Source organism: Homalodisca vitripennis, chromosome X (assembly GCF_021130785.1).
Source record: "Homalodisca vitripennis isolate AUS2020 chromosome X, UT_GWSS_2.1, whole genome shotgun sequence".
NCBI classification, from domain to species: domain Eukaryota; kingdom Metazoa; phylum Arthropoda; class Insecta; order Hemiptera; family Cicadellidae; genus Homalodisca; species Homalodisca vitripennis.
The window spans coordinates 147323150-147348612 of NC_060215.1; the positions used below are offsets into that span (position 1 = coordinate 147323150).

At 33.4% G+C, this 25463-nt stretch overlaps 1 protein-coding gene across 1 annotated transcript in view; it reads left to right on the forward strand.

The window, feature by feature from the left end:
- LOC124369659 (ectopic P granules protein 5 homolog) overlaps window positions 1-25463 on the forward strand; it is a 335562-nt gene that overhangs the window by 234441 nt on the left and 75658 nt on the right. Inside the window, exons 25-30 of the mRNA XM_046827710.1 lie at window positions 3557-3706; window positions 4297-4486; window positions 5537-5679; window positions 21514-21691; window positions 21892-22086; window positions 23324-23455. Of these exons, the coding sequence (XP_046683666.1) occupies window positions 3557-3706; window positions 4297-4486; window positions 5537-5679; window positions 21514-21691; window positions 21892-22086; window positions 23324-23455 (988 nt within the window). The remainder of the gene's footprint in view (window positions 1-3556; window positions 3707-4296; window positions 4487-5536; window positions 5680-21513; window positions 21692-21891; window positions 22087-23323; window positions 23456-25463) is intronic.

Genomic DNA, 25463 nt, shown 5'->3' on the forward strand with positions numbered 1-25463 from the left:
AATGAGGCAATAGTGACAATACTAATAGGTTAAGTAGTAAATGGTATACAAAAGAATGGAAAATATTAGGAAAATAGTAGTTGCATTGTATGATAAGCTTAAGAACAGTAAGGGTACAGTTCATGAACTACAATGTAAAAATGTGTACACAAGAGCAAAAAATCTGTATAGATCTGAAATTAAAAGACAGAAAAAATTATTCAATGAGAAATATATTACCAATTCAAAAAATAAATGTAAAGCTGCTTGGAAAATAATTAATACAGAAAAAAGGTTGAAGAAAAAAATCATGAAACTTTTATTGATTCTAGGACTTTTAATAACTTCTTTACACTTTCACCTTCTAATATAATTAATACTTCTGACCAGCAGAATGACAATAACCTTGCTCTTGAATATTTAGAAAATTACATAAGAAATAAGGGTGTATTAAAAATGATTTTAAATGGAAAAATATTGAAAGAAATGATTTTTTATATTGTACATCTAGGTTGAGTACCTCAAAAAGTGAGGATTATTATGGTTTTTCCAATGAAATTATGAAAGATATCATTGACATAATATTAGAGCCAGTTACTTATTTATTTAACAAGATGCTAGATCAAGGAACATTTCCTCAAGCATTAAAAGTAGTGCCAATTCTTAAAAAAGGAGATAGGACTGATCCCTCTAGCTATCGACCAATCTCATTAGTTCCTATTCTTAGTAAAATATTTGAGTTTTGTATCAAAGAACAATTGTATAACTTTTTTGTTGTAAATAATCTTTTTTGTCCGGACCAATTTGGTTTTCTCCCATGTCTAAACACAGTAAAAGCGGTCGAAACTGTAACAGAACAGGTTATTCTGAATTTTGAAAACAAAATGATGACATCTACTACCTTAATTGACTTAAGTAAAGCTTTTGATTGTATTCCTCATGACCTGCTTGTAAAAAAGCTACATTTTTATGGCATAAAAAATAATGAATTAAGTTTATTTTCATCATATTTACAAAATAGAAGGCAGATGGTTTCACAAAATAAAGATGTATCTGGTTTCCAAAATGTTTTACAAGGAGTACCACAAGGCTCAGTACTTGGTCCTTTTCTGTTTATAGTAGCAATAAATGATTTTTCATTTAATATGCCTTGTAGGTCTGTTCTATATGCAGATGATACAACTATTTTAAATAGCAATAAACATCTGGAAACTTTAATTTTAGAACAGGAGCAGGCAATGACTGAAGCTATTAAGTGGTTTAAAGCCAACCTACTGGTAGTAAATAATAGTAAAACAGAAAATTTAATTTTTACTCTTGATGGAAACTGTGTCCTTGATAGTAAGTACACAGAACCTATTAGGCTATTAGGAATATACATGGATAATCGATTAAATTGGGATGCACATGTAAGTTTTCTTTGTAAAAAATTAGCTAGGGTTACAGACCTTATCAGGAAACTAAGTATAGTATCAGTAGTGAAATGTTAATCACAGCATATTATGCATTTTTCCATTCCCAGCTCAGATATGGTGTAACACTTTGGGGGAATAGTACTAGTGCTAAAACTGCTTTCATTTGGCAAAAGAAAGTAATTAGAATTATTGCAAATGTTGGCAATAGAGTTTCTTGTGTCCCAATTTTTAAAAAATTTAGAATTATGACCCTTCCATCCCTGTATATTTATTGTACTTTACTTAGTGTCAAAGAACAATTAGACAGTTTTATTAGTAGACAAGAAATACACTACTACTGTACAAGAAAAAAATATATGCTTGAACAGATGAATGTTCGATTGGAGAAAACCAAAGGCACTTTTATTTGTGTCCATAAGTAGATTTAAAAATGTGAGTAATTGGCTTGTTGATACTACATTTTATTCTTTAAATGACTACTTAACCTGTGATATTAGTACTTTAATTTTTTAATAGTTATGTTTTTGTTAATAGTTATATCTATTGTTATTTATTTATTGTTGTTAAACCTATTTTATTGTAAATTTCTATTTGTTGCATTGTTATCTATTTGTTATTACTTTTTATTTGTTTTATTGTTATATATTTATTGTTTTTATTTACTATTTAATTTATTCTATATATAATGTTTTAGATATGTTTTATATTTAACGAGATGCTGCTAAAACCATTTTTACTTTTATTTTCTTTTTAATGACCAAATTGTGGCGTTATTCACATCTACCATGTACATATAACATTTACTTTGACTTACTGTCTAATCATTACACTTGTATTATGGGATTTTAAATGTGTGATTAGGAGTAGGCCTTTTAGATATAAGAAAAAGTGACGTTGTCCATTGCATTGTCAAGTGCTTAAAGACAATAAAGATTTCTTGACTCTTTCTTGACTCTTGATTGCACAGTGCAATAATAGCACTTTAAAGTGGTTCTAGTACATCACACAGTGTGACAATAACACTTTAAAGTGGTTCTAGTACATTTCACAGTGCAACAATAGCACTTTGAAGTGGTTCTAGTACATCACATCGTGTGACAATAGTACATTAAAGTGGTTCTAGTACATTGCACAGTGCAACAATAGCACTTTGAAGTGGTTCTAGTACATCACATCGTGTGACAATAGTACATTAAAGTGGTTCTAGTTCATTGCACAGTGCAACAATAGCACTTTGAAGTGGTTCTAGTACATCACACAGTGTGACAATAACACTTTAAAGTGGTTCTAGTACATTTCACAGTGCAACAATAGCACTTTGAAGTGGTTCTAGTACATCACATCGTGTGACAATAGTACATTAAAGTGGTTCTAGTACATTGCACAGTGCAACAATAGCACTTTGAAGTGGTTCTAGTACATCACATCGTGTGACAATAGTACATTAAAGTGGTTCTAGTACATTGCACAGTGCAACAATAGCACTTTGAAGTGGTTCTAGTACATCACATCGTGTGACAATAGTACATTAAAGTGGTTCTAGTACATTGCACAGTGCAACAATAGCACTTTGAAGTGGTTCTAGTACATTTCACAGTGCAACAATAGCACTTTGAAGTGGTTCTAGTACATCACATCGTGTGACAATAGTACATTAAAGTGGTTCTAGTACATTGCACTGTGCAACAATAGCACTTTGAAGTGGTTCTAGTACATCACATCGTGTGACAATAGTACATTAAAGTGGTTCTAGTACATTGCACAGTGCAACAATAGCACTTTGAAGTGGTTCTAGTACATCACACAGTGTGACAATAACACTTTAAAGTGGTTCTAGTACATTGCACAGTGCAACAATAGCACTTTGAAGTGGTTCTAGTACATCACATCGTGTGACAATAGTACATTAAAGTGGTTCTAGTACATTGCACAGTGCAACAATAGCACTTTGAAGTGGTTCTAGTACATCACATCGTGTGACAATAGCACTTTGAAGGTTTAGGATGCCTGAACCAATCATTTTGCAACAAGCTGCTGATGATGATCTGGAAGTAAACTTTTGTCTGTTGTTATTCTAGTTGAATTCATGAAATCTGACTAGTTGTATAAGATGTACTTCCTCCTCAATTTGCATTAATATAGACTGGTTTGTGTGTTTACAGGTTAAGCTCATATGACAGTCCTGTACCTCCACCTCCACTCAGACCCTGCCACCCCGTTATCCCTCCTATAACACGGGACTGCCTGCTCCACAAAGAGTCTATGCTGGAAGCGCTTAAACCATCATTTAAGATTCTTCTTGAATTTGCACAGTGAGTGATTTCTTTAAATAATTTGTGTATTCACAAACCTCTTTAAGGTTACAAAATTAATCCGGTGTTGCGTAAACCATCTGACGCTTTTGTCAGTCCTGATGATGAAACCTAAGTTCAACAAATAATCAAGTGCAACTTGATTGTGACAGTCACTTCAGCCGTTATTACACTATCACAGTTATGTGACATAACTCTATTATCATATTTGGTAAATAATATTACTGTGAATGTACTAAATACTATAATAATTCAAATATGTCTAGGTCATATGGTGGGTTTCTGTATCGTAAATCACAGATTTTTATTTGTCCACATTAAAAATGTATCAAAATAGTCCACTTTTCTAATAAGCAGTATAGTTTGTATGTAAACATTTATTGCGGCATTGAGGGATGTCTATAGACTCAGTGTTACATATGATGTGGCAGCAAGTGTCACATTAAAGCAGGAATTTGGTAAACAATAATTGTTTGGAACTAGTTGATTTTAATTCCAATGATAGTGTGATCTTCATACAACTAAAGCATTTTAATTAAAATTTTGTGCTTAAATTTTTGACTTTCCTAAGAGGTGTATAAACTGTGCAGGAGCTTTTGCTTGCGAGTATCAGAGCATACTGCCCTGGACTGCTCTATGTTAGAGTTGTTGCCCATGTTGTACTCCCACACGGAAACAGAGATCACACTTCACGCGGCGTGTGACACCGCAGATCCCCGTGGCCGCCCCCCAGCCTCTCATACTCTCAACTGTGCTGGTCCTGCAGTCATTTATATCAAGGTACCTCTCTACTGTATTTCTACCTGGTAGTATTGATAAGCATTGTGTTCAGTTTAAAACAACACATATAAGCTGTTTTAAAATAAATATTCTGCATTTTAGACATAATTACTGTTCAAGCTAAGTAATTTCATTGTTAACGTATGATGCTCTTGTGCTGGAGTTCCAAACCTGAAATTTCTGTTACCTTTAACCTTTACCTTATAATAATACGTAAGTTTTAATCACACTGTACTGACTCAATTTCATTTCTAAAGCCATATTATTTTCTTTGTGCATTCAGAGCTCACAATAAAAACTTTATATTTCATCAATTGTTATTGGAAGACTGTTAACCTTGAGACTTGTTGTTCGTATTTTGTAAACCTGAGGCAGTGAGTTTACGTGAGTGCCGATTGAGTTTCATAGGCGTCACTGTGCACGCCTGTCTTTAATCAATAACATGCTCACAAAGCAATATATTTAGTTCAAATGATTTATTTTTGGAAAGAAAAGATTTTGAACCTTATTTTGTATACATAATGTGTTGATTACAAGCAAATTAAATATTTTCTCACGTAAATAATAATTGCACAACACAATCCATGAAAAACATTGGGAAGGCACGTTGTGTTGACTACAGTTTAACAACAATGAAGTGTGGAAGTCAGCTGCATTTTTATGTATGGACAAGTCTTGACTGATGTTGCAATGTAACTTGATTAACTGATGTCATAAATTTTGTAGTACTCTGCCTCTGACAACCTCCACAGATCCCTGTTAGAAAATTACCAAGCAGTGTTAAAATTTAATAAATCTAACTCTATTACAGTCTACGCACAGAATGAGTCTACTACACAATATACACAAGGAAATAATATAATTTCCTCATATATGCTAAGGTCATAATGTTGTACAGAGATAACAAGCAAAAGACTCTCCAGTCTTTACATTGTTCTCCCTCTTACAGATCCACATAATTTAAAATAAATACAAACCTAGAAATCTCACTGTTTTTGAAACTATTTAGTCTTTATTTATTAGGACAGTAAAACTGTTGTTACATTACAGGTCTCCCCAGCGTGTATCAATGAGGGAGTGAAACGGCAAATTGAGACAAACCGAGATGAAATGGACGGATTGCTCAAGCGTTCCCTTCAAGCTCCTCCATCTGCAATGTGCATAGCCAGTATACACATAGAACACGCAACCCGGTATGTCTGCCGTAAACATTGGTTGTAGCAAGTTACAATACCTTTTGCTTTAGGGTTTCAAACTGTGTAGTTAATGTAATTCAATAGAATGATCTGACCTGGAGGTATGGCTGGAGGAGGAGAGAGGAAAAACAGTTCTAGATCGCTCAGTCTTTATAACAACTGTTGCAGTCAACTTCAATTCACTGCTTTGGCTCCGACCAGACCTCTTTATTTTCTATTAGATGCTATGTAGGTACAGCGAAACTTCGTTATAGTGTCACCCACATGTAAAGTTGTACCGCTTACAACATCCATATTAAATTTTAAGGTTGTTTTTTCAATTTATTTTGAACACACCACTTTTTGTCCCCACAAATATGCAAGGGCATAGCATTAGCAAAACCACTGCTCCGTTGCTCCAGCCAGCCATCCAGTGTTTTATTTAAAAAATTTTTAGGGCAAAAAACATTAACGTTATCATTGCTTATGACGTTACGTCAATATGATAGTATAGAAAAATTCGAAAATAATCAATGTCAGGAATATTTTTCGACTCCAAAAATTACGAACTTAGTGTGACAGGCAGTGACCGTCATCGATAATTACACTGAAGCTAACTGATAACATGCAATATAGATCATTGGTGGCCAATAGGTCAGTGATCTACGTTTTTTTCTTACTACTCAAAATATGTAACAGAGATCACTAATTTCCATAAAACAGATCATCAATCGTCTATGAATAAACACAGCAGACTCATGGCAGTGCATGAACAAAGACATAAAAAATACCATCTTCAAATCCAATATTATTTACAGAACCGCAATATTTTGTTACATTGCTTATCCATCATAAAACAGTATTATTTAAAGAATTATGTTAATTTATTGATACTTGGCATGTCTGATAGTGTCTGCATAGCAACTGTATGTTTCAGCAGAAGGTGGCCCCCTTCCCCGATCCTTATCCTGAATATCCTGTCACTCTGAAAAGCACACAGGGAGATGATCTACACACTCTTTTTGTGGTAAAGTGACAATAGTATATTGTCATTAATCTTCTTAGGGGTCCGTCTCTTATATATTATCAATACTACTTTGTCATTAAGATTTTCTTAGGAGTATGTCTCCAATATTATCAATAGTTCTTTTTAAGTTTCTTAGCCTCTGCATTATTATCAATAGTAATTTGTAAGTTTCTTAGCCATGTCTATTATTATCAATAGTACTTTGTAAGTTTCTTAGCCATCTCTATTATTATCAATAGTACTTTGTCCATAAGGTTCTTAGGGGCCCATCTCATATATTGTCAATAATGCTTCATCTGTAAGCTACTTAAAATTCCGTCTCCAATATTATCAATAGTACTTTCATTGTTCGTTTCTTAGGGGTCCATCTCCAATATTATCAATAGTACTTTGTAGTTTTCTTAGGGTCCGTCTCCAATATTATCAATGGTACTTTGTCTATAAGCTTCTTATGGGTATATCTCCAATATTAACAATATCACTTTGTAATCTTCTTAGGTTCCGTCTCCAGTTTTATCAATAGTACTTTGTAAGCTTCTTAGGGGGTCTGTCTCCAATATTATCAATAATACTTAAGATTCTTAGGGGTCCATTTTCAATATTATCAATAGCTTTCTGTAACTTTCTCAGGAGTGCATCTCCAATATTAACAATATTACTTTGTAATCTTCTAAGGTTCCGTCTCCAGTATTTTCAATAGTACTTTGTCTATAAGCTTCTCAGGGGTGCATCTCCAATATTATCTATTACTTTGTAATCTTCTTAGGTTCCGTCTCCAGTTTTATCAATAGTACTTTGTCTATAAGCTTCTTATGGGTATATCTCCAATATTAACAATAGTAATTTGTAATTTTCTTAGGGTCCGTCTCCAATATTATCAATGGTACTTTGTCTATAAGCTTCTTATGGGTATATCTCCAATATTAACAATAGTAATTTGTAATTTTCTTAGGGTCCTTCTTCAATATTATCAATAGTATGTTCTCTGTAAGCTTCTTAGGGATCTAGAGCTCCATCTGGAACTTATAGTGTTTTGTGCAGGTTGCAAAATTTAACAGGAAGGTGCAAAATTTCGGTTTTCCATAATTATTTTTACATTTATATCTATTTCCTACAGAAGATAAGAAGGGTCTTGAGATAAGGACTGGTAAGTAAAGTGATCTGAACTGACCTTTGCCTTTGTTTATGAGCCTGAGCTCAACTCATAATGCACCTGTAACAGAATTGGGTTATTCAGACACGATAGCTGAGTGGTAAGGATCAGGACTAGTTCACTGAAGATACCAGGTTCAATTCCACAAGACATTAGTTGAACTTTTTGCTTCATAAAGATTATTTGTTTTTTTCTTCAACTGTCTGTATTCACAAAAATTATTTTTATTTGATAAATTTTTACATCTATATGTTTATCTCCAGACTTTGAACTAATAGCTAATAAATTGATTCTTTGTTTAAACTTGACTGGCTGGATAAAATACTAGAGTAAAAAAGAAAAATATACTCTGTATATATATATATATATATATATATATATATATATATATATACACTGAACTGAACTGAGTGTGGATCCATTTTAATTAAATTTGATTAATTAATTTTTTAATAAAGTAAGAAAATTAATATATTGAGTATATAAACTGAATTTCTAAGTGAAATTGTAATATTGTGAAGGGAAGAGTAATTAGTATTTATACTGCAATGGATCAAGCTGATCTTAACAAGGAAAGTTGTGGGAAATGTGGTCGGATTGTAAAGCATGGAGGAGTATTTTGTACAGGTTATTGTAACAAATGGCTACATTTTAGGTGTATAAATTTGCCCTATTCAGCTGTTAAAAGTTTAAGCAAAAGGGAATTAGAAGTGTGGAAATGTCCCTTTTGTGTGCAGCAATTGACAAAAGGAGAATTTCACAATGATGTGATAGAAGTAAATAATCCTGAACTGGAACATTCCCTAACACTTGCGGCCGAAATAGGGACAGCTCTACTCAATGAAAAGAGGGTTTGAAACAGGAATTGCATGAAACAAAAAACAGGAAATTACCTCTTGAATCTGAACTTGAAGAAGAAATAATTAAAAAAAGACGAGCTTATCAAAGAGTTAAAAAGACAATTAAAACATGAAGAAGAAGAACAAATCAAAATAATAAATTCTTTTGAAAATAAATTAAAAATATTAGAGGAACAAAAAGAAGCAATTATTTATCAAGCTGAAGATGAGAGAGAGGAATTAAAACTAAAACTGTATGAAAAGAATAATTTTTGTACAAAATGTACGATCTACAAAGATGAACTACAAAATGTCTTATCATCTATTAAATCTCTCGAGGCCACAATTGAGATATTGCAGAAGGATAATGAGGAATTACAGAGCAAAGTATCATATACTGATAAACATGGTTCAGTGTGTCTTAACTGTTTCCCTCCACTATCAGATTGTGACTTAACTAACAACAGTGATTTCACAACTGTGGTTTATAAACGCAGGAATAGTAAAGTTTCTGAGTGCGCAAGGAATGCAAGAGGGTTGCAGAATGTAACCTGCTCACAGGATACACTAGAAGCATGTAATCTATTTGACATACTCAGCTCTACAGATGATCAAGTAAGTGTTTGTCATGATAAGGAAGGATCTGATAGAGTAGAACCAATGGAACATAAAATAATGTTGTTATTAGCTGACAGTCAAGGTTTAGCATGGAACTTAAACAAACATGTAAAGAAATACGAAGCCTATGGTTTTATCAAGCCAGGAGGTCGTGCTGCCCAAGTCTTGAATCAACATAACATTGAAGGGGAAAAGTTAAACTCCGATGATATTTTAGTGATCTCCTGTGGCACAAATGATGTAGCGCGCAATGAAGGTAACACAATTATTGACATTGTAAGTAACAGGATGAAGAATTATACAAAAATCAAAGGTTGTTCTCATAGACCTACCTAACAGATATGATTTGGCCAGCTGGTCCTGTGTTAATGCTGAAACACGAAGGGTCAATATTGAGTTAAAAATATTGTGTGATGTACTCGAAAATGTAACTTTGGTGGAGGCTAGCAAGGCGGATAGACAACTTCATACAAGACATGGGATGCACTTTAACAGCAAGGGAAAACAATGGCTTGTGCAGAGGATCTGTGAGGCTGTAGCAAGAATGGACGAAGAGCAGCCAGTATTAGAAGAGACAAGCTTATCTTTGCATGGAGGGGAATCTGAAGAACATACAAAGCCACCTGAAGAAGAGGAAGAGTATAATTTGGAACATTCTTCAATATCAGCACAAACACTGAGTTCTGGACATAATGGTTTTTTAGTCAAGTGAGAAGCAGTAGGCTAAATAGTTTAGTAACTGAACATAAGAAAGTACAGTTTGCACAAACAGATTTTTAATTTTTAAATATTCAGGGTCTGGATGGTAAGATAACACTTTTAGAAAGTTTCTTGGTTAACTTAAAAAAAATATATTTTATTTATATATTGGAGTATTGGCTAAAACAATTTGAAATTAGTTTAACATTTCCAGTAGGTTATCGCTGTGTTAGTGCCTTCTGCAAGAAAGAAAAATTAAGAGGAACAGTAATTTTTGTGAAATATTATGTTCAGGCAAGGTCCCTTGATCTGGGAAACATTTGTGTGGAGGTACATTTTGAAGCTTCTGCAGTAATTATTGAGAATTTTAAATTGTTAGTGGTGGTTTGTTTATACCATTCCCCATCAGGAAATGCAGATATTTTTCTTGATAACCTGGATAAAATGCTGTTACTTTTAACTCAATATCCTAATTATACAGTGGTAGCCTGTGGAGACGTAAACAATAAATTTAATATAAATTACTGTACAAAAACAGTGAAGCAATTTCTTAATGTACTGAGACAAAACAATTTTTATTGCCTAAATTCAGCTGCAACACGGAGTAAGAATTGCCTGAATAATATTTTTATTAACTGTGCTAGACATCAGTTAGAGTTTTGTAACTATTTTGATTTTCCATACTCGGATATTGTTGGTTTTTTCCTTTGTATTAATTGTATAGATTTAAGTTTTAATAATTTAACTTGTATGCAAACAGATTATCTTAAGTTTGTATTACCTAACTCTGCTGTGTTAGATTTAATAGACAGCCTTGTCTCATTTGACTGGCACAGTCTTTATCTGAAGTTTACATATAAAGATGCAAACCAGATTTTTGAAATGATATTAGAAGTAATTTTGAAGTTCTTACAATTTTTTATAGTCCTAAAACGAGCTGGAACCAGTTCTTCCAGACAAGTAAATAACAAGTGGTATACCACTGACCTTGCAAAAATGAAGGAAAAGTTATTGTTTTTAGGTAAACTGAGAACACATAGCTCTGTAGCACAGTTGACAGTGTTGAAAAAGCAATATAAATATGCAATTAGTGAAGCCAAGCTTAAGTACAATGCAAATACAATTGAAAAAAGTAATAATAAATACAAGGCTGCATGGAAAATAATAAATAATAATAGTAATAGCTCCAGACATTACAAAATTAAATTGCCACCAGGTACTTTTAATGAGTATTTTATCAATTGTGTTAAGGAAGTTAAACAAGGCATAAGTAAACCATGTATAAGTGTTAATGAATTAGTAAATAAGGTTAATATTGATCGCAAACATTTTGAATGGAAATTAATTTCAGCAGATGATGTTATACATGTAACAAAAAGGCTTAACAATACAGATAGTAAAGATATATGAGGTGCCTAGAATCAAAACCCGCCAAGTCCATCTCAACAAATTTTCGGAAAAGTGGAGAAAACTGTCACAAACAGACTAATCATAAGAACTAACCAATTTTTGTTACCAAAAATTACATAATTTTTACTTTAATATAGTGACAATGTATGATCAAAATCCCTACAATAGTTTCATAAAAATTTAGTAAAATATATAATCAATATTTGGATCTGGCGGATTTTGATTCTAAGATTGGGACTTGGTGGGATTTGATACCAAAATAAACTAAGGTTGCAAAAGGGTAGAGCTGTAAAAGGTTTACTAATGGTAAAGTTTACTTTGTTTACACTTTAATTAGGTATAGGCTTAATAAAACAAATCTTAAGTAAAAATATTGGTTTTATTATTACAAAAAATGTAATGTTTTTTTTCAAACGTAAACACAGCCTTTATCGTTTTACTATAACACTATTCCTGTATCAATTTCCTCATCAACAATGATGTTTTTATTTTCTTCATTGTTGTGACCTTCAGCTTTTTTGGTTTTCCAAATCGGGATAAAATTTTAGCATCTGGTGGCTTCTCCAGTCTTCTCCAAAGTGTTTTGTGAGCAGTCTGGCAACATCCTTTACCTTTGCAGATTTAAGGCCAACCCCCTTATTGATGGTTTTTGGGTTTATGTGAGACATATCAAAATTTGGTTTTGTGACAGATTTTGCAGCACAACCTTCAGTTCTATAAAATAATATTCACCCTGGACCAGAATATTATTTTTCTTCTTGTTCTGTTTTAACATGATCCTTTTTCAGGGGTTGAACTTGAAATGCCACAAGTTCGGGTTTTTTTGCACTTTTTCAGATTCAGACTTCCAGTCTTTAACCAGGATAGTGACTCCAACATGATGAATGGTTCCATGTTTCCCTAGAACTTCTTCATACTCTTTTGGCTGAAGAATAGTGCCCTTCTTTTTCAAATCCTTCTCAATTAATCCAAACACCCTATCAGGTGGAAGAAATGAGTGTCCAACGGGAAATGTAATTTCAATACAAGTGTCATGATCAGGAGCATCAGATATCAGCCATTTTCAAAGCATAGCAATGAGGATTGTATTTTTGTTTTCCCCCCCCCATCTGCAAAACACTTCACTTTTGTTTTCCCTGGAAATCTGCATTCATCAGATGATTGTAAACACAAGAAGAAATAATATTGGCGTTTAATTATTTCCATTTCCATTCCTTTTTGTCAGAGGTTTTCTTCCTAGCTAGTTTACCAGAGCAGATTGCTAAGTTAGTGCCCACAGCATCCTCCATTTCGAAAGTATGAGAGCGATAATATGGTGTGATAGTTAGTATTTATTAACTATCACAAAATATTATTTAATACACTAATTATTATAAAAACAAAACTGTAATCACAAAAATCCACGTGTTTTCACAAGAGACAGGATACTCACAATGAGAAAAATAAAACAAGAAAAGTAAACAACTCGCAGAGGATCATGGGTAGTCGCTGGGTAGTCACATGACAAAACCAGGCGCTCCTGTTGGCCGTTGTGGACTTAGCGGATTTTGAAACTAAAAATGGTGAAACTGCGTTTGGACTTGGCGGATATTGCAACTAAGCCTCAACTTTGACCTCAAAATACACTAGGATGTGGTGGGATTTGATAGAAAATAACAGTTGAATTGAATCCAGCGAGGAAAAATCTATAAGAAACAATATCAAACTCAATTTCGATAAATTATGGACTTGGCGGATTTTGATTCTAGGCACCTCATATACAACATCTCTAATAATTTATTAAAAATATAATACACACTATTGCTGAACCTCTGTTGTTTAGTTTCAACCAGTGTTTAATGGAAAGTGTCTTTCCAAACACATTAAAAGAATAAAAAATATGTCCGATTCTTAAGAAAGGGGAGCGGGATGAACCCGAGAGTTATGGTCCAGTATCATTAATCCCTATATAAGCTGTTTGAACTGATAGTATATGATCAGGTTAGCTTCTTCTTTGAAAATAATAACTACCTAGAATTTTATCAGTTTGGATTTAGAAAGGGAAGATCTACATTTGATGCTGTAGATAGGCTGGTAAGAGAAATTCTTTTGACATTTGAAAATAGAGCCTTTGTTCAGGTTACTTTTTGTGACTTGAGTAAGACTTTTGATTGTGTAAATCATGATGACCTTTTATTGAAGTTGAAATATCATGGTATTTCTGGTACACCTCTAAAATGTTTTGAATCTTATCTTAAGAACCGTTTACAGTCAGTTTCAGTTAATGGTGAAACATCCAAGGATGTTTTTGTTGAATGGGGAGTACCTCAAGGATCTGTGTTGGGACCACTCTTATTTTTAATTAGCATTAATGATTTGCCAAACTCATTAAACACAAACTCATTTTTATATGCTGATGATACTATATTACTAAATACTGCCGATAATGTGAATGAACTTAATTTACTATCTCAAGCCACTATAACAGATGCTGCTTCTTGGTTCAGAACAAATAGATTTTTGCTTAACCTTTGATCGGGCGCATCGATTTTGAAACGTTATCGGGCGCACCAGGAAGTTACCTCCAGGTTTAGAATTAAGTACAAATACGTTATTCCAAAAAAGTTTATTTAACATACACGCAATAAAAAGTGTATTTATAAAACTCAATTGTTTGTAGAAAAGCTCCCTAAATATCTTATGTAAATATATTCGTTAAATAAAATACAAATGTAAGCAATAATTTATGAAATAAGCTAACATAATGATATCGCACGTATCACTAACTTATACAGGGTGGAGCGCGGTAATTTGCTTTTTTGCACTGCAGGCTGTGGCGGCACTGTTGGTCGAAGAGAAGCGAGAGCGAGCGTGGCTTATAGTGGCTGACGGGAGATTTGTATTCCTCCGCGTTCCAGTTGCCATCATGCAGTGGGACACGAGAGGAGAGGTCGTTTTGTGTTGAAGTGTATTTTTCAAATGCCCACTCGATCATTGCAGTGCGGCGTGCTTTTCGTTTACGATTTGCTGTTCCCCCACGCGGACGTGTTCCTGGTCGGCAATCAGTTGTAAATTGGGTAACTGCATTCAGAACAGCAGGGAATGTGTCATGTGTATGAAGGGAACCTCAGAGAAGGATTACAACACCGGAAAACATTGATAGAGTTAGAGCAGCAGTACTGCAATCTCCAAAACGCTCTGCTCGGAAGCAATCACTTGCTCTTGGCATTTCAAGACGTTCTCTCCACCGGATTCTTCATGATGAACTGAGATTTAACCCGTATAAAATTTGCGTGGCCCATCAATTGTCAGCACGGGACTATTTGACACGGCGTACTTCTTGTGAAGACATGCTTGCAACTATACCGCGTGACGCAATTGTTTTCTTTTCTGATGAGGCACATTTTCACCCAAGTGGGTGTGTCAACAAGCAAAACATGCGCTACTGGAGTGAAACAAACCCCAGAGAAGTCCACCAGAGACCTCTGCATTCGGACCGCGTCACTGTGTGGTGCGCCATGTCACGAGTAGGCACCATTGGCCCTTACTTTTTTCAGGATAACCGTCGTGCCATAACTGTGAACTCCGAACGGTACTTGACTATGATACAGTATTTTTTCAGCCGGCTCTTCAGGCAATGCAATTAAAGGATACATGGTTCCAACAGCATGGTGCCACTGCACATACAGCGAGGGTTACCATGAATTGTTAGAGGCAAATGTTTCCTGGACGGCTTATGTGTGAGGGGTGATGTGAACTGGCCAGCACGCTCACCAGACTTAGCCCCATGCGAGTTTTTCCTTTGGGGTTACCTGAAGTCGAAGGTGTATATCAACCGTCCCAACACCTTGGAAGACCTAAGGAACAATATTGAGGCTGAAATTGGCAGAATACCAGTCGACATGCTTGTTAGAGTTAATGAAAACTTCAGAAAACGTATGCAGCAGTGTGTGGATGCCGAAGGTCGACATTTGCCAGATACATTATTTAAAACCATGTAATTTAAAAATTCCCTTATTGTTCTATATAATTAAAATAAAAAATAATTTTTTCTAAGGTTCATAATTTTTTTATTCCATTTCCAAATAAGCAAATTACCGCGCTCCACCCTGTATTATCTAACAATATAACTAAACATAACTAATGAGTACTATTAAAACTTAACTAAACAATACAAATTAAAATAAGAATTGAAATTATAAGATTTAAATTTACAAGATTTGAACAAAATCGGCAATAAACAAAAAAAATATTATTTGTAGAAGTTAGTAAAAATGACAAAAGCGTTACTTTATGTTTTCTTTGTCAACTATAAAATTAAAATATTAGACCGTATTTAATTAAGCTAATGCAAACATTTTGAAAAACTTACAAAAATGGGTAACCAAATTTCCTTAGCAAACTGAACTACTCACTCATGTCTTCTTCGGATGGCACACGAGACTCAGTGCACATGACACAGATAGCTGGAGCAGTGTGCTCTCTGCAAATAAAAAACTTGCACTTTGAACACCGGGTCTTGGAAAGACGATGTTTTCTCCAATCACAGCTGTAACATCTGGCCGATTGAACGTCTTCAGGCGGGGCAGTTCTTGTTGGACGTGGATCAGCAATCTCCATGATTTTACAAATTCTCAGTTTTACATTTGCTGGTGTGCTTCTGATAGTTATCCTTGAGCGCATATGGTCTTGGCACAACTCCTTAGCAAGGGTTCGTAAAAAGATTCTTCTTTTCATTTTCGGTTCTTTGGCGTTTTCCTTTAGTATTATGAAGGTGTTTAGTGCACCTATATCCAACAGAGAGTAGAAAATTCGCATTGACCAGCGATTACAAACTCGAGCAATTGAATAGGACTCCTTGTACTTATCCACCGTATCCACTCCACCCTTACTACTGTTGTAAAATAAGACAATTTCAGGTTTCCCTACAGTTGGAGAGTTTGGGTTGTTGTCAACTGTATCATCATTGTGTAGAGTTGATACAAGCACTACATGTTTTTTCTTGTTGGAGACAAAGGATACCATTGTGCATTTGTCTTTGAAAGCAAACATAGAACTGTTCACGGGTCTGTGCTTTGTTTCCAGAAATGCACTTGGAATCTCCTGCTTGTTCTTTCTCAAAGTTCCGACCATTGTAAGACGATGATCATTCATTAGATCGAAGCATAATGGTACAGAGGAGAACCAGTTGTCCATGGTGACGTTTCTTCCAGATCATGATATGGGCTCGATCATGCGGTGCACAACACTTCTCGCAGAATTATCTATTTGGTAAGGACCAGGGGGTTGTCTTGCCATGTACACTTCCAAATTTGCCGTGTAAAATGTTTTTGCACATACTAGCGCATAGATCTTGAGTCCGTATTTTGCTGGCTTGTTTTTGATATATTGTCGAAAACTGCACCTTCCACGAAAAGATTCCAGCATTTCATCTAAAGTTACAAACTCACTCACTCTGTAATGAAGTTTGCAATTTTCAACAAATTCTTCAAATAAATCCCTTATCGGAGCCAAATTGTCAAGTTTCTGTCTATCTTCTCTACTTGTGATGTCGTCGAACCGCACTGCAGTGAGCAGGAACTTAAATCTTTTGATAGACATTGCACATCTAAAAAATTCTACACCAAATCCATCGCCACTCCAAAGCTCTTCAAGTATCTGGTGTGGAGACTTCATGACACCTGCCATATACAAAATGCCAAATACACATTTTAATTCCTCTGGTGTGGTTTCTTTTGCGTCTCTCTCACGACTGTACCGTTCCTTGTTACTATTAATCCAAACATTAGTTGATTGTGTAATATCTAAAATCATGGAATCTGTGAAAAACAAGCTCCAAATATCTAAAGCAGTTTTAGCGTCTTTTGCTACACCAACAGTGCAACCCATCCTCATTCTGAGTATGTTTCTGGCAGGTGTTCTACGTTCTTGACTGGGTTGCATATTCCATAACATTTTTCTGTTCCTGTTAATATAAGCTTGAGACTCATCTGCTTTTGTGACAATATCACCATGCAAACGATTATGAATAGGGATAATATCAAGTTCATCAAAATCGTCTGACATATTTCCTAAAAATACACTACCTTCTTCATGCCCTTGCACCTCATTGCCTTCCAGCTCCTGAGCAAGATGAACATGTCCTTCATCGTCGTCAGATCCAGCCACATTGGTGTCTTCTTCATCCGATTCGTTGAACAGTTGTCGAACAAATGCACCAGTAGGTCTTCCTAGTACTTCATTTTCTTCTCTTTCGACACTAAGCAGAAGCCTAGCTAACCTGTTTTCCTCACTTACATCCATTGTAACTAACAATAAAAATTATAAATGTTACAGAACATACGTAAAACTGTCTACAAATAAGAAAAAAAACGAATTAAAACTTTCTTTAAACACTTTTAACAGCAATAAATAAAATAATCACTAAGTCCAATCAATAGAACATTCATGATATTATGGAACACGGTTGGTCGCACAGGGAGTTTACCTCCAGGTATAACTGTTACACGCACGGGCGCACAGGGAAGCAGCCTCCAGCCCCAACGTAAATACGTCCTCACACTGACAAAAAAGAGAAAGCGGGCAAACCGGCTGGGTGATCGATCGATAAAGAAAGGAGTGGGGATGGGCAAAACTGGCGACACTCAAGGTCACGCGCTTTTAAAGATATTTAGAAAAATAGAGCAACCTGGAGCTAACCTCCAGTATGCGCCCGATGCAGGGTTAATGAAAATAAAACTCAAAAGATGTTATTTGCGTTAAGAACTATGGACAGCAATAATATTGACAAGGATAGGGTTTCCAGGAAATATTTTTGGAATCTACATTGATAATAACTTAAATTGGCAGGCTCATATAGATTATATATCCTCAAAATTATCAAGAGTTATATATCTTTTAAAACAATTGACAAGTTGTGTACCAAGTCACTATCTGAAAACAGCGTATTGTGCTTATTTTCAATATGGTTTAATTTTATTTGGCAACTGTTCTAGGATCGATGAAATTTTGTTTCTTCAAAAAAAAGCAATTAGAGTAATAACAAAATCAGAAACAAAAGCTCACTGTAGACCTTTGTTCACTCAACTAGAAGTGCAAACAATCATCAATTTATATATATTTGATTTGATTACTTTCATTTTGAAGAATCATGACTTGTTAAAATTTACAAATGAAATTCATGACCACAATACTCGTCATAAGAATAAGGCAGTAATTGAGTATCACAGACTGAGCAAATCTTTATCTAGTCACGTTGTATTGTCTGTTAAAGTGTACAATAAGGTTATTCACCTTATACATGAACATTCAGCGAAGATATTTAAACAAAAATTTTATAAGTGATTACTCAACAATTCCTTTTATTCTTTAAATTAATTTTTTTTAATGTCTGTGATCACTTTTTAAACTAAGAATTTATTTTTATACTGTGAAACTGTACTTAATTATTTATTAACGTTTTATAATAAGTGTTTGTCTAATTTTATTAATAAATAAAATTATGTTTTGTTTATGTATGTATAACTTATATTGGTTCATTTTTTATTTTGATCTCTAGTTTTCATAGAGATTAAGTTTGTTAAGATTTTATTAAGCAATACATTTTTGAACTGTTTTTTATTTGTTGACTTATTAATTATAACTTTAAATATCCTTATATTATTTATTTAAGTAGATTAGTGATGTGGCAATACTGCTCAATATAAATGACTTTGTCAATGCTTTTGTAAGCCTGAACTACAATAAAACATATTCTTATTCTTGTTATCAATAGTACTTTGTCTATAAGCGTCTTAGGGATCTATCTCCAATATTAAACAATAGTACTTTGTAATTTTCTTATCGTCCGTCTCCAATATTGTCAATAGCATGTTCTCTGTAAGGTTCTTAGTGGTCTACCTCCAATATTATAAATAGTACGTTTTCTATCAGTTTCTCAGCCGTCTCCAATATTATCAATAGCATGTTCTCTGTAAGGTTCTTAGTGGTCTACCTCCAATATTATCAATAGTACGTTTTCTATCAGTTTCTCAGCCGTCTCCAATATTGTCAATAGCATGTTCTCTGTAAGGTTCTTAGTGGTCTACCTCCAATATTATAAATAGTACGTTTTCTATCAGTTTCTCAGCCGTCTCCAATATTGTCAATAGCATGTTCTCTGTAAGGTTCTTAGTGGTCTACCTCCAATATTATCAATAGTACGTTTTCTATCAGTTTCTCAGCCGTCTCCAATATTATCAATAGCATGTTCTCTGTAAGGTTCTTAGTGGTCTACCTCCAATATTATAAATAGTACGTTTTCTATCAGTTTCTCAGCCGTCTCCAATATTGTCAATAGCATGTTCTCTGTAAGGTTCTTAGTGGTCTACCTCCAATATTATAATTAGTACGTTTTCTATCAGTTTCTCAGCTGTCTCCAATATTATCAATAGCATGTTCTCTGTAAGGTTCTTAGTGGTCTACCTCCAATATTATAAATAGTACGTTTTCTATCAGTTTCTCAGCCATCTCCAATATTGTCAATAGCATGTTCTCTGTAAGGTTCTTAGTGGTCTACCTCCAATATTATAAATAGTACGTTTTCTATCAGTTTCTCAGCCGTCTCCAATATTGTCAATAGCATGTTCTCTATAAGCTTCTTAGAGGTCTATCTTCAATATTATCAATAGTACGTTTTCTATCAGTTTCTCAGTCATCTCCAATATTGTCAATAATATCATTAAGTTTATTGTCTACTATTTTATTGATGTTATTGTGCTACCAGTAAATTTACTTATGTGGCAAAGCCTATTATAACTTATATGTTATTTAACGACAATAAACAAATTGAATTGAAAATATATTTGAGCATCAAAAGAAATATCTTGCCTTAGATTCCAATTGGTATATTATGTTTTCTCTGCACCTAACAGCATGTGATTCATACTGAACCTCCGCTTAAGTGTTTCTAGATCATTTTCCATATCTGTCTCAATGTTATTCCAATTCAAATTAGTATAACTTAATAAGAGAAAAATTAAGAAGTTAAAAAAAAAACAAAATAGCTTGACAACTTAAAAAATAGCCTATGAGTTATTTACAAAGCTCATACTTTTTTTTAAATGGCTTGGGATTTATGGGGCATTACTTGATATAATACCTGGGGTTACAAGGGTTAGTAATTATTATATGCTAAATATATAATAGTAATTACATAAAACTAAATTAATATATACAAGTCATATATTAATAAATTATTGTGGATTTTAGAATTTCATCGTTAATTCATGAGGAATCTGAATCAGAATTAAAATTATCAGTTATAAACTATCAACACTGATATGATATTGTACAAGAGAAAATATCTGTTGTCAGATAATTAACATTGTAAAACAGAGACAGCATGTACAGGCAAAGTTGAATATTTATACATGTTTAATCTTAAAACTTTTGAATTATAGATTTGTTTTAAATTGTGATTTTATATTGATCTGTAAATCTGAAGTATGGCAGCTTTCTTTGTGGCAATGATTACTGACATTGTTTACTATTTGGTTACAGATTGTTGTTATCAGAGAACTAATTGTTAAGAACAAAATTGCATCATCTGTATACAGGCATTTTCTAGCATCCTCAGATTGTATTCTGAAGATAATGTATGTGATTTAATATTATTTAGTTCTGGATGCCCTCTGAGTTGTATATGGTTTGAATGTATAATTAACTATACATTGTATTTTTTCCGTTTTCCACATTTCCATGACCATGTCTATTACACGTAAATGTGTCTAAATGACAATAAATAATTCTATTCTATTCTATTGCATGAGTATTCTTTTATGCTTTGCATACAACTCCTTATTCAGTTCAGGTACAAGCTAGATCTTCCTGTAATAATTTTATCAATCTCAATATAGAACTTTATAGTAAATTAAACATTTAGTTATACCAGTAACACGCTACTGACAAATAGAGAAATTTATATCCACCACTCAAACGGTTACAGAACTCAAAACGATATTCTCAAAGTCTCGTACAGAAATGGAAATGGCATTGTGCTTGTATTATACTGTAACAATTTCAGTTTATGTTTAATCCGTAGTCACTGTAATTTCGGATACATGTAAAGAAGTGGTGGTCTGTCGTAGGGCTCTCGAGAGAGAATGCTCTGAGCTGAAAGACATCGGAGATGTGCAGCTGTTGACACCTCAGAGGCAGGTGGGCGTTGCGCTCTTCTACCACATGAGCACCCTCTGTGCGGATGAGATCATGTTGTACCCCCCCCTCAAGCAACGGCTCACCTCGTGCATCGAAACATTGGGAAATGCAAGTATTTTGCAATCAGTAGGTTATGTATACTTGTATGATTTATGGGGAAATGTGGTATAACTGCTTTTGTATTTAACTATTGAACTAAGGGTGTTTTACACAGTTTGGATGTTTCGTTAAAACAGAAAATAGTAGTTTGTTGTATTTTCTTATTTAGTCACGTGACAAGTGAAGTGATGGTGTCACGTGTTATACAGATGTTTATATCAGGAGAAGAGTCACAGTGTGTGCGTCTGCTAGCCACGGTCCTGCAGAATCCCAACTCATCGGGCCTGATGGGACCTCACTTCACGCCTTCGGTGGCCGGCCCCACCGTCTTCCTGCAACTGTATTGTACCTTGGTTGAGAGTGACCAGACCTCACCGGACCTCCGCTTTGTTCTCCTCACCAAGGTACCAACCAAATCATTTTGTCATGAAAACTAATGTCATGGCAACGCAAAGTTTTCCAGAAATTTGAACCTTTCAAAAAAAAAGAAGTTTTAAAATATCTCACAAATAAACACTTTTACTATGTTGACAAATATTTCCAAAACATGTAATTTAGATTTTTTTAAATCTAGTATTTATGTAGATTATTTGGTGATTCATTGTACTAACTGATTTCATATGATCATATGTATATTATTTTTATTTAAATTTTACTTAGTTTAAGTCACTGAAAATACACCTATTTGTCTGTTGTAAAATAGTATTATGTCAAATGTTTTGTGCAACAAAGAATTGATTAATTGATTGACTGAAAATATGAATTCCAAGGTGATAAAGGAACAGGTGTCCCTACTTTTTTAGCCTCTGTAAATAGTAGTGATTTACAGTAACAAAATAGATTGCATGCAACAGACAAATTACAAGAAAAAGTAAAATTTAAAAATGTATTCTTCACCTAATCATTAGCATTGTATTATTATAATACTAAAATAAAGCCTTTAAACCTTTGCTCATGGGTGTTTTCATAGTAGTAGTGCCCCAAAAATTTAACTTTTGGTTTTTTGTTAAGTTATATTTGGATTGCCTTAAGGAGACAGGTTATAATTTACTAAGTATAAACAAATCTCTTTTCTAAATTAAATTATTTATGTAAATTTTAATACAATAACAGAATATTAAAATATTATCATAAGGATTAATATTTGTTACTACTTATATAATGTGTAATATTGCTTCAGTTACTGCAATAATCTCCACAACAAAATGTCATATGAGACATATAATCTAAAAAGCCAAATTTAATATCCTTACAAAAATGTTTATCAACAAATTGTTGTACTCTCCAAGGAAAAATCAGTATCTAGAAATTTTACTGCAAATGTTTTGGTTACAAACATTTAAATTAAGTGTTTGTAACCAAAACACTAAGTTTTAAGTATTGTCTGTCTGTATTCCAAGCAATTTTATCGATTTAAGTTTTTCGCTTTGATGAACTGTGTATCAGTTCTCTGTCCCTGTTCTTTTCCTAAGAACCAATGGAAGTGAAAACACTGACTTGACCCTTTTAGATTATAATGAATGAATGATGTGGCCATGTTTGAACTTAAGTTAAGGTATTGTGACCATACAAAATAACTGATCCTTCTGTTAGGATTAAATTTTACTTAGCCAGTATTAACCAATAAAACTTTGTTTTCAGTTTGATCTCGGACAGTGGCTGAATGATCGCAAGCCTCGACTGGTTGAGCGTTCCCAAATCATTGAATTGGCTGGTAAGGCTTTAGCCACAGCTGGACTTACCCCTCCACAGGAAATACTGATGCTACATGGGGTATGTAAAAATGGAAATATATAATTAGTTTCTTGAACTGTCAATCAATTTGAAAAATTACTCATAGCTCATACAGGATATATGTAGGTAGATACATAGATTTTATTATGTGTATAAAACCAAATATTAAGATCAACCTGTATAGGATTTTTAAGTACAAATAAAAATATAGTTCATATTTATAAAATAAGTATATATTGCATAAAAATTGCCACTTTAAGCAATAAAAACTTAAGTATAACCAGTTTGGCAAAAAAACAAAACTAGATCATATGTCAGAGGTACAGTTTATTCTGATCTCAAGAATGTGATATTGTGTGAAATTAAACCTAGTAAATTAATGCCAGAGGTACAGTTTATTCTGATCCCAAGAATACTAGATTGTGTGGAAATTATAACTAGTAAATTAATGCCAGAGGTAAAGTTTATTCTAATTGCACGAATGGTAAGATTGAGGGAAATTAAACCTAGTAAATTAATGCCAGAGGTACAGTTTATTCTAATTGCACGAATGGTAAGATTGAGGGAAATTAAACCTAGTAAATTAATGTCAAGAGGTACAGTTTATTATGATCCCAAAAATGTGATATTGTGTGAAATTAAATCTAGTAAATTAATGTCAACAGGTACAGTTTATTCTGATCCCAAGAATGTGATATTGTGTGAAATTAAACCTAGTAAATTAATGCCAAAGGTGCAGTTTATTCTGATCCTAAGAATACGAGATTGTGTGAAATTAAACCTAGTAAATTAATGTCAAGAGGTACAGTTTATTCTGATCCCAAGAATGTGATATTGTGTGAAATTAAACCTAGTAAATTAATGCCAGAGGTACAGTTAATTCTAATTGCACGAATGGTAAGATTGAGGGAAATTAAACCTACTAAATTAATGTCAAGAGGTACAGTTTATTCTGATCCCAAGAATACTAGATTGTGTGGAAATTATAACTAGTAAATTAATGCCAGAGGTAAAGTTTATTCTAATTGCACGAATGGTAAGATTGAGGGAAATTAACCCTAGTATATTAATGCCAGAGGTACAGTTTATTCTAATTGCACGAATGGTAAGATTGAGGGAAATTAAACCTAGTAAATTAATGTCAAGAGGTACAGTTTATTCTGATCCCAAGAATACTAGATTGTGTGGAAATTATAACTAGTAAATTAATGCCAGAGGTAAAGTTTATTCTAATTGCACGAATGGTAAGATTGAGGGAAATTAAACCTAGTAAATTAATGCCAGAGGTACAGTTTATTCTAATTGCACGAATGGTAAGATTGAGGGAAATTAAACCTAGTAAATTAATGTCAAGAGGTACAGTTTATTCTGATCCCAAGAATGTGATATTGTGTGAAATTAAACCTAGTAAATTAATGCCAGAGGTACAGTTTATTCTAATTGCACGAATGGTAAGATTGAGGGAAATTAAACCTAGTAAATTAATGTCAAGAGGTACAGTTTATTCTGATCCTAAGAATGTGATATTGTGTGATATTAAACCTAGTAAATTAATGTCAAGAGGTACAGTTTATTCTGATCCCAAGAATACGAGATTGTGTGATATTAAAAGTAGTAAATTAATTCCAGAGGTACAGTTTATTCTAATTGCACGAATGGTAAGATTGAGGGAAATTAAACCTAGTAAATTAATGTCAAGAGGTACAGTTTATTCTGATCCCAAGAATACTTCAAATTCAAATTTATTTATTTATTTATTTATTTTATTTTTGTACAATAGCTACAGAACATTATCCCAAAACAGCTATATATTGAAAATACAAGTTAATAATAATTATTTACAATATAATATACTATAAGTACGTATATGAAGATAAACTAAATTACAAAATCATTATTAGGCTGAGTAAAAATTAACTGTTTTCTGTTACAGCACGAGAAAAAATAAATATAATAAATACAATACATAATAACAATTTAAAACTTTAACAAAACTAGGTTACTACCTTAAGTTTAAAAAATAATATTTAGCTCATTTACAAATGAA